At 45.0% G+C, this 17,887-nt stretch overlaps 1 protein-coding gene across 39 annotated transcripts in view; it reads right to left on the bottom strand.

Moving 5' to 3' along the window:
• Positions 1 to 17,887, bottom strand: part of ANK2 (ankyrin 2) — a 584,612-nt gene that overhangs the window by 83,715 nt on the left and 483,010 nt on the right. For all 39 annotated transcript variants that reach the window (XM_034771765.1, XM_034771768.1, XM_034771767.1 and 36 more), the window contains one exon: positions 6,101 to 6,173. In XM_034771765.1, the coding sequence (XP_034627656.1) occupies positions 6,101 to 6,173 (73 nt within the window). The remainder of the gene's footprint in view (positions 1 to 6,100; positions 6,174 to 17,887) is intronic.

The following is a 17,887-nucleotide window of genomic DNA, read 5'->3' as shown; positions in this document are numbered from 1 at the left end:
TTAAAATAAACACTGATATGATAAAAAAGTAAAAATCAAATTCTGCCAAGCCTACACATAACCAAATAATACTCCCACTACTTTAATGCAGCTATAGAAGGCACTTGAACATCTTATGTGATTCAGTGAGGAACATTCTTGATAAGAAGCTACAAAGCAGCATTTTAGCATTGTTTACAGAAAAGGTTATAGAAGGTAGTAGGCAACCTTTCAATATGTTTATCACAATGCAATTCCAGGCAGGTGCAGCCATAACACATTTTGAGCAAATAATATTCCTCTATACCTACAGTATTTTATTATATAATTATAATAATCATGTCATAATCAAACTAACATTTGATTATTTCAATTTTTGATGTGAATATAAGTTTGATAGATAAAGGTAAATGTGTTGATGTAATATACTTAGATTTCTCCAAGGCATTTGACTTGGGTACCATATGACGTTTTGATTAAAAAAACTAGAACACAAAATTAACATGTCATGCATTAATTGGGTTAAAAATTGGCTAACTAATAGGTCTCAAAACGTAATTGTACAGGGAATTGAACTGAGTGGGAGTGCTTCTAGTGGGTTCCCACAGGAATCAGTTCTTGATCCTACGCCATTTAACATTTTTAGCAATGACCTGCAAGAATACATAAAATCATCATTGATAAAGTTTGCAGGTGACACACAGATTGGAGGACTGCTAAATAATGAAGAGTATACATCATTGATTCAGAGCTCTCTGGATCACTTGGTAAGCTGGGCTAAAGTAAACAATGTGTTTTAATATGTCTAAATGTAAATGTATACATCTAGGAACAGAGAGTGTAGGCTATACTTGCAGGATGACGGTCTCTATCCTGGGAAGAAGTGACTCTGAAAAAGTTTTGGATGTCATGGTGGATAATCCGCTCAATATGAGTTCCCAGTGCAACACTATAGACAAATTGACTAATGCAATCCTTGGATTGCCCTTGAGTAAGGGCAGAGAAGTTATTTCACCTCCATATTTGGCACTGGTGTGACTATTGCTGGAATACTGCATCCAGTTCTGGTGTCCACAATTCAAGAACAATGTTGATAAATTGGAGAGAGCTCAGAGAAGGGCTACAAGAATGATTAAAGGATTAGAAAATATGCCTTTTAGTAATAGACTCAAGGAGCTCAATCTATTTAGTTTAACAAAGAGAAAGTTTAGGGGTGACCAGATCACAGTTTATAAATGGGGGACAAATATTTGGTAATGATCTCTTCAATCTAGCATATCAAGGTATAACAAAATCCAATTGCTGGAAGTTGAAGCTAGACAAATTCAGACTGGAAATACAATGAAAAATTTTAACATTGAGAGTAATCAATCATTTGAACAATCCAACAAGGGTTGTGGTGGATTCTCTATCACTGGCAATTTTTATATCAAGATTGATTTTTTTTAAATAATATGCTTCATTTTAAAAGGAATTATTTTGGGGAAGTTCTATGGCCTGTGCTATACAGGAGGTCAGACTAGATGATCACAATGGTCCCTTCTGGCCTTGAAATATATGAATCTATGAATAATCTTGCTCTTACATAGAACTTTAAATCCATAGATCCATAAGTGCCATACAAACAAATGCATCATTATTCACAATTTACAGAAGGGAAAACCGAGGCACAAGAAAGTGAAGTGACTTCCCCAAGGTTACACAAACAGGTCAGTGGAGATCCTGGAATAGAACCCAGGTTTGCTGATTCCCACTTCAGTGCCTAAACAAAACAGTAATATCTCATTAGCTCTTGTCAACTCTTCTTGCATATGGCAATATTTGAGCCATGTTTATTAAATGATTTGAATATTTCACATACTCAAGTTTAGTGTATGCTACAAAAATGAAGGAAGAAACCTTTTTTATTGGTGCCTTTCTCTTATGTGAAATAGGATTTTCAGTTTATAAATTCCTAGTAAGCCACTTTTCTTTTAATCGGGAATCTGGCGGAACAGGTTATGGATTAACTCTGAGCTGTTTTATGAAATCTAAAGTCACATTTTTCTTGTGCTTCAATGATGAGTTACTTCTACAGATTACATGAAATCACTTTATCACTAATCCATGTTCATGAAGAGATATGAAACCCCTCTCTCACATGGTTATTAGAGTAAGTATGAAATCCATAGGACTACTTGAGAGTAAGGGACTACTCTGTGAGAGTACAGATGGAACAATCTGGTCTTTAGTGATTAAAACATGTAGTGATTTAATGCATATCATGGTACATATAGATGTAGAGGACATATGTTACTTTCAGCCTATATGATTAAGCTATTTCTGTTTTCAGCAATACTTTAGCAAATTCATTATCCTAATGATCCTCTTCTTTAGATGACTAGTATTTGTTGGTGTTTAAAAGAAGGACACAATTACAACACAACTTTATTTCTAAAGCAAAGATGGGATAGAATCTTTTGTAATTTGTTAGACAGTAAACACTAGGGGTTTATTTTATAATGGTTATTCCTCTTTGGGTGTTGTTATTCTATGGCTGATTTCTGGGACTATTTCCTCTACACATAAAAAATCATACCCTGGCCTTTTATATTTTCCTTTCCTCAAACAAAAATGAACTTTATTTAATCAATGTCAAAATACAAAATGATGCCATGATCTATTCCAATGGAAACAGAATTGAGAATTAGGAGTTGCTTTCTCTGAGAAACTCACTGCAGTTCCTTGGGTAAGTTCTTTTACTTCTCCACCTCAGTTCCCCTATCTATACAATGGGGATGACAACAGTTAAAATCTCTCTCTCAAGGAAGTTTTGAGCATAAATTAATTACTGTCCGTGGAAACCTTTAAACATGTATAGCATTAAAATAAGTGCTAAGTATTTTATTATAATTATTATTACTCTAAGTGGGGCAAAAATAACATATATGTAATGTCTGCATAGTAATAATGACATTACTTATCAATTATCTGAAGGGAAAAAAGTTCTCTCTTCACAGTTGTCTAGTATGTCTTGTCTCATCAATATTTCTCTTTAAGGACCCAGTCCTGCAAAAGCTTATGCACATGGTTCACTTTACAGCTATGAATAGCCCCATTGATTACACATAACATTAAGAACATGTGTAAGTATTTCCAGGATCAGGGCCTTGATCTGTCTGAACTTCTAGAAAGTGACTCTCTATTTCTGTAGTTTGTACAGCACTGATCATATTGTTGGTGCTAAACAAATAGTGATGATAATAAATATGGAGCAACTAATATTAATCTTTAAGCATTCCTTATTTTAGATTACAATTCTATGATGTAACATACTTGATTCCAATCTGGGTTGTGACAAAAACGTCTTAGACCCTGATATCAAGCTTGTGAACACGCACTGATGCCAATGGATATTTTGCCTGTGTAGGTCTATGTAACAGGGCCCTTCGTGGTAACGTAGTGGGATTTGTTCTTTGATGTAACAGTGTTCTCATCATCTTCAAAAGTTTCCATCTGTCACTCCCTTTGCGCCTTCAGTGCCTCCCACTCACCACTCCCTATCTTCCACTCATGACTTCATACTTTCTTCCATGGTAGCCTGACTTTGGAACTCCCTGGCCTTCTGGTGCAAAAGATGATTACCTTTCTTCATTCAAATCTTGCCTAACATTCACTCTTTCTGCCAAACCTATTGATGGAGACCCATCTGAATGTCATCACATCACATGTGTCTGCATTTCCGTCTTTCTCTCTGTTTTATACAACACCAACCACATATTTCTGGTGCTTAAAAATACATGATACAAACCAAACAACTAACTCCTCTGAAATAGTCACTGGCTCAAGTATTCTTCTCATGTTCAACTTTTTAACTATATGATTAAAGTTAGACGGTTTACTGTGTCACATTTATTTATTCAGAAATATATCTTGTCACTGTAATACAGCTAAGGACAAGATATGCAGGAATCTTACCGCTAGTCTCTTACAGACAGTCCACAATTATGAAAGGGCTCACTCTCGCTAATAAAAGGTCTCTGTCTTCTGGCCTCCAGCTACTTTAATTTCCTCTTATAGTCACCACCCATAACGACAAGCTTCCATACCACCCAAAATGATTTTGCCCCCAAGAATGGATTTTATAAGCAGGGTGACATGAAGTGCAATCATTGTGACCATTCTGCTCAGTGATCAGCAGTATTGGCATAAATGCTTAGTTCAGCGCCAAGGCCTTGCAAGGAGATGTAGAGGAGGGTTGATTTCCAGTCTGCTAGCTTTTTGATAAACTCTGTTTGTCAGCTGGTGACAAGAAAACCCAGAGGGTTAAAATAATAATCTGGAGGGAATTAGTCATGCCAAAAGGCCACAATAAGTGCTGTCAAATAGTTAATGGTACAGGTAAATTGCCTTTGGGGTTTTTGGCGTATCCATACAGAAAAATACACACAGACATGCTCTCAAAAGTAACAACATGGGTCAGCGTTAGGCACCCTGATTATGCAGATACAGATCGTCTCAGCACAAAAATAAATATATACAACCAAATTAAACAGAAACAGAAAAGTTTGTGTGTCTTACTCCAAGAACTCCTTCTAACAGCACCTGTGCCACTATATGCTTCCCCATCACTGAGGCGTTCATCATCAGAGTGTTTAAAGGCTGCACAACATACAAGTTAGCTTGAGAAAAGGGGATACCCAGTAGCTAGCTCCTCCAGATACAGCAGTGGAAAGGCATGCTGTGCTTTGCAGATTAAAAGAGGACTGAATGGTAGCTTACACGAACAAAGGGGATAGAAAAATATAAATATAATGCAGTAATTATTAAAGGCCTTATTTTGTCACCCATGAGTAATCCCACTCAGATTGTTCAAGGAGTAAAGTGCTGCTCAAAGGGAATAAAGTTTGCAGAGTCGAGCCCTAGAGATATAACTGCATTGATTACATTGCAGAGAAGCCTAATATATTCTTGACTGCATGTAGATTTGAATGTTTGTTGATTTCTGGCCTATTGTTTTGCTAAACATGGGCAAATTAACAAAAGAAATCAAATATCTGTAGTTCAGTACACAAATTAGAGACAGGATAAATTAAAAAAATTGCCTAAGTGATTTAGCAGCCTATGTCCCATCTCTAAAGGGGATCTAGGCACTTAGGAGCCCAAATCCTATTGACGTTCTATGAGACTTAATCTTTCAAGGACCTAAGTCACTTTTAAAATTGTAATTTAGGTTCCTAAATCCCTTAGGCATTCACAATCAGGACAATCCCCATCAAATAATAAGAACCAGCAGATATGCCATGCATAAAATATCATTACTATAGAATTATTCAGCATTTCAGATAGGAAAAAGAAAGAGAAGCTAATCCATTATTATAACCTGTAAGCAGACACATCATTAGTTGAGAAGTCACCGTATTTGAAATTTGTCAACTATTCTTTCATAAACTATTAAAGGTGTATCCCCCAAAGCTAGTTTGTTTATTTCTATTCAGTATAAACTGCCCAAAGGTAATAATCCCAGATAAATTTCACAGATGGTTTTTTTTAGGATTAAGCTAAGTGATGTAACATACACCTCGAGTCAGCACATGGGGTTAAATCTGGAAGGATTTCAGTGGTATCAGTGTGTAGTTACTTTATGTCATGGCCTATGAATCTGTGTTCAGCAAGTGCCAAAAGGCCTTCAAGCTAACAGTTTCATCTTCTTCAGACATATGCATCTTTACCTAAATGTTTCCAATTAAACAAAGATCCCTATCTATTTCTGTGATATGCATATCTGGATACAGGTGGATCTGATCCAAAATGTTCAGACCTCAAACCTCTCTTTATAGTGGGCAAGTGCACCTTTGGAAAAGCTTTATATATAAATTTTAAACTCCCACATTTGGAAGTGTTTAGATTTCTATTTGGTTCAGACCATTACAAACATACAAAGAAGTTTGGATCTGATACTGGAATTTGGATCCACGGTTTTTGGATTGGGGTCATCTTTAATGCCTCTATTCAAATCTTGTAACCAAAAAGGCATGAAATCAAGGTCTTTAAACAGCACACTATTTCAAGAATTGAAGCAGCTTAATTCTATACTGTAATGGCGCAAAAGACACTAAACAAAGGAATTTAAGTTGCTCACCTTCCTCATCTGAAACATCTAGGACCTCAGTCATCGTCTCAGGTACATTCAGTTTGTGTTTCTCAGTCACAGTCTGCAGAGACAAAATAATCATCTCTCAAGTTAAGCATCAAGAAAAATAGCAGGCATTTATCAGGGTATTTTCAACAACAGCTGCAATTCAATCTGTTCAGACATTTTACAATGCTTTCTCTTCCCTCTGGTTTTATTTTTCAGGGTGTAATCTTTACCATAGTTGCTCTTGCTTTCTATTTGTGCTACATCAAATGATCATTTATTCTGGAAAAAACATACAAAAAACATGTATATAAATAGATGATGCACGTAGAGTAACTTAGACAATGCTTCCAGGATGGTTCTAAATTGAATTAGGTAACGTCTACAGAAGAACCGTAAAAAGTTATACGGGACATATGGAAATTATTAAAATTGTAAAGCATTTGGAAATGAAGCTATGAATGATGTGAAATATTTAAACTGAAAAAGATGAAGAGTAGTTAGACAGACCATATGATGCATTTCTTACTTGAAACAGCAGCTCAGTGACTACTATGTGTATTAATGTTTCTCTTTTCATAATTATTACAAATCACCCTATGTCTTGGAGTAAATGTACATGGTGATTTACACACACACAAATTCAGACATATCACCTGCACCAAATAGCTTATAGGATTAGTTATACAAGGCAAAAACACCAGAGACAATACATGAAGCAATAGTTCAGGTAAGGGTGAGCATGGTGGTTATCAGAAAACAGATTTTTAGAATCAGTGACTTTGCATGAAGGACTCGAAGAGGAAGACAGAGGGTGCTTGGCCATGGAGTGAGACTGGGAGAGGGAGAGAGACTGATTCAAGAAAGGGAGCATCATCTTAGCATGAGGTAATGTGTGGGTCAAGGACATGAAGAAAGCAATAAGAAGAGAGCATTGTGAGGAGTGTAGGGCATGAAAGGATTCTGGGGAGAAATGAGAGCAGATATGTTCTATAGGTGGAGAGAGGATTATATAGGGGCCTGAAGAATGTTGAATGTGACATAATAGGAGATGACAAGTCAATGAATTCAAGAGGAATTCCATGGTCAAAACTGCTCTAGCCAGTACACAACCACTCCATGGCCACAACCCACTCTGAAACCAGCCAGTAGAACTGGATATCCGGGAAGGAGAGTTTACGCTTCACTCCTTAAGGTGTGTAGCAGTGGATGTAACCCCTTCGTACACAGGGGAGTGTCAGGAGACAGTATGTCTGTTGAAGCTCCCACAGGAATAGGTCACCATTGCGCCACTCTCAATTCTGGCCAGCACCTATAAAGCATAAATTAACCCCAAACGTGGAAGTAGCAAAACAACATACAACTCTTGTGATATTTATTGAGGGATGACCCTTGAAGCCCCCACTCTATCCGTACTCAAGCAAAACTTCCACTGAGGTCAATGGCAATTTTGCCTGTGTAAAAACTGAGTGAGGACTTCCAGATCTGGTGCTGTAATTCTATACTTCTGGCAAGCCAGTGAGGAAGATAGCACTATTCATTATTATGATGCTTTTCTATACATATCTATACATCTCTCATCATTGCTGAATCTGTGAACACTGGTAATTTGTCTAAGTTTAAGTGTCTGAAATACATTAACTGCAGAGAATACGTTTCAATTTACCTTCCTATAGTTTGTATGTGGGCAGGATGGAGGGTGGGCAAAACTGGTTGCCTGCAATCTCAGTTATTCATCTTTAATTAGATCTTAACCATGATTCAAGGAATTAACAAGTACGGTTTTCAATGCATGTGTTATGTGTTCCAAGCTCTTTTGTACTCATTACATTCCTCAGCCAATTCTTTGACTCTTTTTATCGCTCCCCTAGAAAGGTCAGGCAGCAGTAGGGAGTCCGAGCCAGCTGAAGCAGACTGAACACACACGGCAGTGCAGGTGACCTCAACCTCCTTCTTTGTAGCAATAAAAGCAATGAATTCAGAAATAAATCCTAAATAAACAAAAAGGCTGACACTCTACAAGTGGAATAAGGTGAGAAGGAGGATAGTATATTCTTCAAGTGATGGGCAAAGCACTGTGTGTGTACATCAGTTGTTAAAAAGATGAGAAAGTAACCCAAATGCTGTACTGCTGCTGAGTATGAGCACTGAATAAAATAGCCAAGAACTCAGCAAACAGAGAGGGGGTCTCTGAGGAAAAGAGAAAAATGGAATTACCGAGAAAAAAATTACCATATATACTCGTTCATAAGTTTATTTTTGGTAAAAAAGTGACGCATCAAAGAGCGGGGGTCGGCTTATAAACGGGTCTACACCAAAATTTGATGATTTAAAACTCTATGGAATCATTGAATTGAATATCTAATACAGGGATCGGCAACCTTTGGCACGCGGCCCACCAGGGTAAGCACTCTGGTGGGCCGGGCCAGTTTGTTTACCTGCCGCGCCCGCAGGTTCGGACGATCGCGGCTCCCACTGGCCCCGGTTCGCTGCTCCAAGCCAATGGGGGTGCGCCACTTCCCGCAGTTCCCATTGGCTGGGAACGGCGAACTGTGGCCACAGGGAGCTGAGGGGCTCCATGCCTGCAGATGCTCCAAGTAAACAAAAATGTACCGACTCACCAGCGGCTTACTCTGTTGGGTCGGGAGCCAAAGTTTTCCAACACCTGAAATATAGGGTTGGCTTATGAAGGGGTCATACAGTTTTTGCTATTTTTACCTAACCATTTTTGGGGGGTCAGCTTATAAACGAACAGACAAATGAATGAGTATATACGGTAAGTAAGAGTCAGATATGAAAGTTCTTAAGAAGTTCATCTCTGTCTACAATAAGTGCAACAGACCATTCATTCATTCATTCAGGCCCAAATCCCAGTTCTCATATCGAGCTCAGGAACAAGAGCCATGCACAGGAGAACAACACAGAGGTGAGAGTTAGAATTCTCTGGCCCACAGCTTTGGACCTCAGCACTTCAGTAGTGTTAACATTAATTGGAGAAAGAATCACAATTCAAAATGGGATTTAATCTATTTAAACAAAATGCCCCCCATTTGGGGTAGGGATAGTGGTTGTTGTAGGATGACAACTAATTAAAGTACCAAAATAGGATCAGTATGTTAATATATAGTATAAGACTAATAGCATATTGTATACATCGTACCCCCGCCAATATCTAGTAATATCAGATAAGTGGACATAGAATACGGTGACAGCCTATTGGGGCTCTAAAATTTGCTTTACTAAGGAAAAAAATCCCATTAGATCACTGTTAAATTTATCAATATAGAGTCTTAGACATAGGCCACGGTACATAAACGGGATCAATACCTATATATTCATCTGTTTATTACTCTTACACAACACTAGCATTAGCACTCTCAATCACATTAATACTTAGTAGGGTTGCCAGGCACTTGGTTTTCGACCGGAAAGCCCAGTCGGAAAGGGACCCTGGTGGCTTTGGTCAGCACTGCTGACCGGGCCGTTACAAGTCCGGTCGGTGGCGCAGCATAGCTAAGGCAGGCTCCCTGCATGACCTGGCTCTGCGCAGCTCCCTGAAAGTGGCCCGGCTTGTCCTGCCCCTAGGCACTGGGGTGGTCAGGGAAGCTCCGCATGCTGCCTCCATCCCTAGCGCCAACTCCACAGCTCCCACTGGCCGGGAACTGCGGCCAATGGGAGCTGCAAAGGTGGCGCCTGTGGATGCGGGTAGCACGCACCGTGCAGAGTCACCTGGCCGCACCGTCCACTGCTCCTGGAAGTTGCTAAATGAATTCTTTGCTTCAGTCTTCACGGCTGAGGATGTTAGGGAGATTCCCAAACCTGAGCCAGCTTTTGTAGGTGACAAATCTGAGAACAGATTGAGGTGTCACTAGAGGAGGTTTGGGAATTAATTGATCAACTTAACAGTAACAAGTCACCGGGACCAGATGGCATTCACCCAAGAGTTCTGAAAGAACTCAAATGTGAAATTGCAGAACTATTAACTATGGTTTGTAACCTATCCTTTAAATTGGCTTCTGTCAATGACTGGAAGATAGCTAATGTAATGCCAATATTTAGAAAGGGCTCTAGAGATGATCCTGCAATTACAGACCGGTAAGTCTAACGTCAGTACCGGGCAAATTAGTTGAAACAATAGTAAAGAATAAAATTGTCAGACACATAGAAGAACATAAATTGTTGAGCAAAAGTCAACCTGGCTTCTGTAAAGGGAAATTGTGTCTTACTAATCTATTAGAGTTCTTTGAAGGGGTCAACAAACATGTGGACAAGGGGGATCCAGTGGACATAGTGTACTTATATTTCCAGAAAACCTTTGACAAGGTCCCTCACCAAAGGCTCTTACGTAAATTAAGTTGTCATGGGGATAAGAGGGAAAGTCCTTTCATGGACTGAGAACTGGTTAAAAGACAGGGAACAAAGGGTAGGAATAAATGGTAAATTTTCAGAATGGAGAGGGGTAACTAGTGGTGTTCCCCAAGGGTCAGTCCTAGGACCAATCCTGTTCAACTTATTCATAAATGATCTGGAGATTGGGGTAAAAATTGAGCTGGCAAAGTTTGCAGATAATACTAAACTGCTCAAGATAGTTAAGACCAAAGCAGACTATGAAGAACTTCAAAAAGATCTCACAAAACTAAGTGATTGGGCAACAAAATGGCAAATGAAATTTAATGTGGATAAATGTAAAGTAATGCACATTGGAAAAAATAACCCCAACTATACATACAATATGATGGGGGCTAATTTAGCTACAACTAATCTGGAAAAAGATCTTGGAGTCATCGTAGATAGTTCTTTGAAGACCTCCACGCAGTGTGAAGTGGCAGTCAAAAAACCAAACAGGATGTTAGGAATCATTAAAAAGGGGATAGAGAATAAGACAAAGAATGTCTAATTGCCCTTATATAAATCCATGGTACAGCCACATCTTGAATACTGCGTACAGATGTGGTCTCTTCATCTCAAAAAAGATATACTGGCATTAGAAAAGGTTCAGAGAAGGGCAACTAAAATGATTAGGGGTTTGGAAAGGGGCCCATCTGAGGAGAGATTAAAGAGGCTAGGACTTTTCAGCTTGGAAAAGAGGAGACTAAGGGGGGATATGATAGAGATATATAAAATCACAAGTGATGTGGAGAAAGTAGATAAGGAAAAGTTATTTACTTATTCCCATAATACAAGAACTAGGGCCCACCAAATTAAATTAATGGGCAACAGGTTTAAAACAAATAAAAGGACGTTCTTCTTCACACAGTGCACAGTCAACTTGTGGAACTCCTTGCCTGAGGATGTTTTGAAGGCTAGACCTATAACAGGGTTTAAAAGAGATCTGGATAAATTCATGGAGGTTAAGTCCATTGATGGCTATTAGCCAGGATGAGTAAGGAATGGTGACCCTAGCCTCTGTTTGTCAGAGGGTGGTGATGGATGGCAGGAGAGAGATCACTTGATCATTACCTGTTAGGTTCACTCCCTCTGGGGCACCTGGCATTGGCCACTGTCGGTAGACAGGATACTGGGCTGGATGGACCTTTGGTCTGACCCAGTACGGCCATTCTTATGTTCTTATACACTACCTAAAGCTCATATATGTATCACAAAATATTTGTTTCTACCAACTATGTTGAAATATATACACAAATTAACTGTTGCTCTGAAGCAGCTTAACAATTTAAATTTGTCACTTTGTGACCTGCAAAGTGAAAATCAGAAGGCAGGACAAACATTTTCTTTAAAACAAATCACAAGTTTTCTGTAGCATAAGAACCAACCGTGCTTCCATGCTACCTGCTTTCTATTCTATGTCAATCCTTCTCTACACAGGGGACCTGACTCTCTTCTCAGTGTCATTGCTTTACATTCTGGGAGCTCCATGCATATCAATAGAGCTATTCTGATGTAAATGAAAGGGAAATGAGACTCTGCACATTTATAGTAGGCCAAGGGCCTTTGGAAGCAATTGTTCCATATATAAACCAGCATTGGAAATTCCTCATCTTCGGGAATGCCAGTGACTTGCATATAATAGAGCACATTCTCTGTGCAGCACTCAGTTATATCACTGATCTTAGTCAGGGCCTTGAAGAATGAAATAGCTATGGTGACTGTACTGGCAATGTATCTTTTTCAGTGTTGAAAGAACGGTTACTTACCTTCTGTAACTGTTGTTCTTCGAGATGTGTTGTTCACGTCCATTACACATTAGGTGTACGCGCGCCGCGTGCACGGACGTCGGAAACTTTTTCCCTTAGCGGCTCCCGTCAGGCCGGCGGGCCCCCCCCTTCCCGCCAGAGCGGCGCCCCGCTCCAGGGTATATATATCCCTGCCGACCCGACCACTCCGGTTCCTTCTTGCCGGAGACTCCGACAGAGGGGAATGAGGGTGGGAAGTGTAATGGACGTGAACAACACATCTCGAAGAACAACAGTTAGCACGGTTACTTACCTTCTGTTTCTTCTTCGAGTGATTGTTCACGTCCATTACACATTAGGTGATTCCCAAGCTTACCATTGGAGGTGGGTAGGAGTCAAGATACAACTGACTGTAGCACGGCCCGACCGACCATCGCGTCCTCTCTGGTCTGATGATGGATCGCGTAGTGGGCTGTGAACGTGTGCACCGATGACCAGGTGGCTGCCTTACAGATCTCCTGGATAGGGACCTGCGTCAAGAAGGCCATTGAGGACGCTTGGGCTCTAGTCGAGTGGGCCCGGATCTCCGGGGCCGGAACATTGGTGAGCTCGTAACAAGTGCGTATACAATGCACAATCCATGCCGACAAGCGCTGTGACGAGATAGGCAAGCCTTTCATACGTTCCGCAATAGCAACAAACAGCTGGGGCGATCTGCGGAACGGCCTGGTCCGTTCCAGGTAAAAAGCCAACGCCCTGCGGACATCCAGGGTATGTAGGCTGCGGTGATGAGGGTCCGTATAGGGTTTAGGAAAAAACACCGGTAGGCAAATGTCCTGTCCCATGTGAAACTGTGTTACCACCTTTGGGAGGAATTTGGGGTGCGGCCTCAGTTGCACCTTATCCTTATGGAACACTGTATAGGGTGGTTCCGAAGAGAGGGCTCTCAATTCCGATACCCTTCTGGCCGAAGTGATGGCCACGAGAAACGCCACCTTCCACGAGAGGTGCGTAAGGGAGCAAGTGGCTAGGGGCTCAAAGGGGGAACTCATGAGCCTTGTTAAGACTAGGTTCAGACTCCACGTCGGGACAGGCGGGCGCGAGTAGGGAAACACCCTTTCCAGCCCCTTGAGAAATCGGGCCACTGTGGGGTTGGAGAACACTGACACTCCCAACTCTCCCGGATGGAAGGCCGAGATTGCAGCTAAGTGAACCCTAATAGAGGCGGGTGCAAGCCCTTGATTCTTTAGGTGCAGAAGGTAGACCAGGATCGACGGAACCGAGGCTTGTAAAGGCTGTATGCGTTGAGGCTCACACCAGTGGGAGAACCTTTTCCACTTTGCCAGGTAGGTCGCTCTTGTCGAGGGCTTCCGACTATTAAGGAGGATTTGCTGGACTTGGTGAGAGCACCTGTGCTCTGCATCATTCAGCCAGAGAGATGCCATGCCGTGAGATGTAGCGAAGACAGGTTCAGGTGGAGTAGGCGACCTTTGTCTTGCGTGACTAGGTCGCGATGGAGGGGGAGGGTGATTGGATCGGCTATTGACAGCTCCAGCAGGGACGTGAACCAATGCTGGCGTGGCCAGGCCGGGGCGATAAGTATGATCGTCGCCCTGTTCCTGCGGATTTTGAGGAGAACCTTGTGTATGAGTGGGAATGGAGGGAAGGCATATCCCAGGCTCCCTCCCCATGGAATCATGAAAGCGTCTGCTAATGACCCCCGGCTGAGGTTCTGGAACGAGCAGAACTGAGGGCATTGGCTGTTGTCCCTGGTGGCGAATAGATCCACCCGGGGAAAGCCCCACCTCCGGAAGATCGAATGCAGGACGTCTCACCTCAACGTCCATTCGTGCATTCGGTAGGATCGGCTGAGGCGGTCTGCTAAGCCGTTTTGAATCCCCGGAAGATACGTCGCGATGAGGTGTATCGCATGGGCTATACAGAAGTTCCATAATTGGAGTGCCTCGCGACAGAGGGGAGAAGACCGTGACCCGCCCTGCTTGTTTATATAGAACATGGCGGTAGTGTTGTCCGTCAGGATTGCCACGCTGTGACCTTTTAAGGTGGCGCGGAAGGTCTGACAGGCGAGGCAAACCGCTCTTAGCTCCTTCAGATTGATGTGAAGCCGCTTGTCTTCTCTGGACCACAGCCCTTGGGTCCGCAGTTCTCCCAGGTGTGCCCCCCAACCCAAGTCCGATGCGTCTGTTACCAACGTCAGAGTGGGCTGTGGGGCATCGAAGGGGATCCCTTTGCATACCTGTTGGTGATCTAGCCACCAGCGTAGCGAGCCGAGCACCTGGTTTGGGATCGTGACCACCTGATCCAATGGGTCTCTGTTGGGGCGGTGCGTATGGGCGAACCACAACTGTAGGGGCCGAAGCCTCAGGCGGGCATGTCTGACCACATGTGTGCAAGCTGCCATATGCCCCAGAATCTGCATGCAACACCTTGCCGTTGTCGTGGGGAACATTAGGACTGTGCTTACGGCTCTGTGAATTGACCTGAACCGTGCCTCTGGTAGGCTCGCTTGTGCGGTTACCGAGTCCAGGGTTGCACCTATGAAGTCCAGCCTCTGTGTGGGGACTAACGTGGACTTGGGCACATTGACCCGGAGGCCGAGCTTGTCGAACGTCTGCAGGGCCAGCGTCACGTGAGACCGGACCTCGGCCTCCGACCTGCCCGCGAGTAGCCAATCGTCCAGGTACGGAAATACACGCATCCTTCTCTTTCGAAGGAAGGCTGCTACCACGGACATGCACTTTGTGAACACTCGTGGTGCTGATGCCAGGCCGAAGGGCAGGACCGTAAACTGGAAGTGGCGCTGGTCGACGACGAAGCGCAGAAAACGTCTGTGGGCCGGATTGATTGAGATGTGAAAGTAGGCGTCCTTCATATCGAGGGCAGCATACCAATCCCCCGGATCCAGGGATGGAATAATAGTTCCCAGGGAGACCATACGGAAGCGAGCTTTGATCAGAAACTTGTTTAGATCGCGCAGGTCCAAAATAGGACGGAGGCCTCCTTTTGCCTTGGGGATCAGGAAGTATCTGGAGTAGAATCCTTTTCCCCTCAGGTCTATTGGAACCTCTTCTACTGCTCCAGCAGCGAGAAGGGACTGAACCTCCTGCTTGAGAAGTTGCTCGTGAGAAGGGTCCCTGAAGAGGGACGGGGAAGGGGGATGGCAGGGAGGGGGCGAGGAAAACTGGAGGGTATAGCCCGCCTTCACTGTGCGCAGGACCCATTGGTCCGATGTTATGCGCGACCATGCCCGGTAGAAATGGGACAGGCGGTCTTTGAAAGACAGAGGAGGATCCGAAATGGGATATGGTACGCTGTCCTCGGGCGTAACTTCAAAAGCCTGGCTTATTTCCTGGCTGTGGCTTGCCCTGGCCGTGACTCTGGCCCTGGTTAGGCGTATTGTTACGTCTCCGCCTGTTATCCCTGCCTCGACGGCGGTACGGTTCGTGTCGGGGTCGAGGATGGTATTGCCTTTGCGGCGGCTGGGGTTTAAAGGGCTTACGCTGCGTTACCGGGGTGTGCATACCCAACGACTTAAGGGTCGCTCGGGAGTCCTTAAGGCTATGTAGCCTGGCATCCGTCTGGTCAGAAAACAAGCCCGAACCTTCAAACGGGAGGTCCTGCAGCGTGGTCTGCACCTCCGGCGGGAGACCTGAAGCCTGCAACCACGCCGAACGTCTCATCACGACTCCCGACGCAATTGTTCTAGCCGCAGCGTCTGCCTAGTCTAGCGCGGCCTGTAAAGAGGTCTTGGCCACTGCCATTCCCTCATCCACCAGGGCCTTGAACTCCTGATGCGCGTCAAATGGGAGGGAGTCCTTAAACTTGACGACTGATGCCCACGAGTTAAAATTGTGCCTGTTTAGAATCGCCTGCTGATTAGCGATCCTCAGTTGAAGGCCCCCCGAAGAATAGACTTTTCTCCCGAACAAGTCCAATCTCTTGGCTTCCTTGCCCTTGGGGGCAGGAGCTTGCTGGCCAAGCCGCTCCTTTTCATTGACCGCCGAGACCACCAAAGAACAGGGGGATGGATGCAGAAAGAGGAAGTCAAACCCTCTAGATGGGGCGAAGTATTTCCTCTCCACTCCCTTTGCAGTTGGAGCACTGGAGGCCGGTGTTTGCCACACCGTCTTATAGTTGGACTGTACTGTCCGTATAATGGGGAGTGCGACTCTGGAGGGGCCCTCTGGGCTCAGGATATCGACCATGGGGTCATCCTGCTCTACAGTCTCCTCCGCTTGCAAGCCCAGATTGAGGGCTACCCGGCGAAGCAGGTCTTGGTGTGCCCGGTGGTCAATCGGGGGAGGGCCGGATACCAGTGTGCCCGCTACCGCCTCATCTGGCGAGGAGGAAGAGGTCGGGGCTTTCTGCCCATCCTCATTGTCCTGTAAACCTGCGTCAGCCAAATGTTCCTCTGCGGCCTGACCCGCAGCGTGGGATTGGGACGGTACCGTACTCGGTGCCGAGTCCACTCCTTCCCGCTCCGGTGGTCTAGAGACCGTTGCCTCCCTATACGATTGCGGGCGGTGCTGCGGGGAGCGGGATCGGTACCGGGATGGCCCGGATCTCGAGGCTCTCGATGGGGGCCCTTGTTGGTGGTAGGCCCAGGGTGTCCAGAATGGCCATTGGCTCGGCTGGCCCCATTGGGACTGACCGTAGTCCCTGCTGTCCTGTGACCTATGGGCATACCCGCCGTATCGGTCACAGTCAGTCCCCGAGACCACTGACGGTGATCTGGAAGGCCACGGTGGCGCCGTCGGATGGTGCCGGTCTGGTCTTGGGGAGTAGCGCCTCCGCGACCAGGATCTGGAACGGTGCCTTGCCGACCTGGACCTGGAACGGTACCGGTGATCTCGGGACCGGGAACGGCTACGGCTGGTCGGCCAGGGGTAACGAACTGCCGATGCTTCGCGGTGCCGACTCGTGCTTGGTTGCTGAGTCGGTGCCGACCGTTTGCTGAAGCCCGACTGCTGCAGTGCTTCCTGCGCCGAGGGCAACCGGGAGTCCACCGAGGCGGAGCTTGACCGGGACCGGTCCCTGGAACGGTGCCGGGATGGCGACCGTGATGGGCGCACCATCGCCGGCTTGCCTCTGCGCGGCAGCATAGGCGGGGCACCTTCAGCGCGTGCCGGGGCCTCGACGGACAAGGCAATGAGGTCCTTAGCTGCCTCAAACGTGTCCGGAGCGGAGGGCTGTTCCACTAGCTCCTCCAGCCCTTCCTCCTCGCTCGATGCGCCCATCCCGGGGCTCGACGGGCCCTTCGGCGCCGGAGCCACTACCGGGGTCCGTGTTGGGGCCGTATCGGCCTTAGGGGCACTCGAGGTCTTTACCGGTGCCGCCCTCTTGTGCGGGGAGCGACCTCGGGCCTTAGGTTGGCCCTTCACTTTCGCCGGCGAAGACGATCGGCGTAGTGTATTTCCCCGCTGGGGTCGGCGCCGCGGTCTTCGGATGACCCACCGGCGCCGGTTCTCGCACCGAGGCAGGGGCACTCCGCACGGAGGCAGACGGTGCCGTCGAAGTGGAGGGCTGTAACGCCGTCTCCATGAGCAGCTGCTTAAGGCGGAAGTCCCTCTCTTTTTTAGTTCTGGGCTTAAAAGCCTTACAGATCTTGCAGCGCTCTTTCTGGTGAGCCTCCCCC

Source organism: Trachemys scripta, chromosome 5, assembly GCF_013100865.1.
Source record: "Trachemys scripta elegans isolate TJP31775 chromosome 5, CAS_Tse_1.0, whole genome shotgun sequence".
NCBI classification, from domain to species: Eukaryota; Metazoa; Chordata; order Testudines; family Emydidae; genus Trachemys; species Trachemys scripta.
This window is presented reverse-complemented; position numbering and strand designations above follow the sequence as displayed.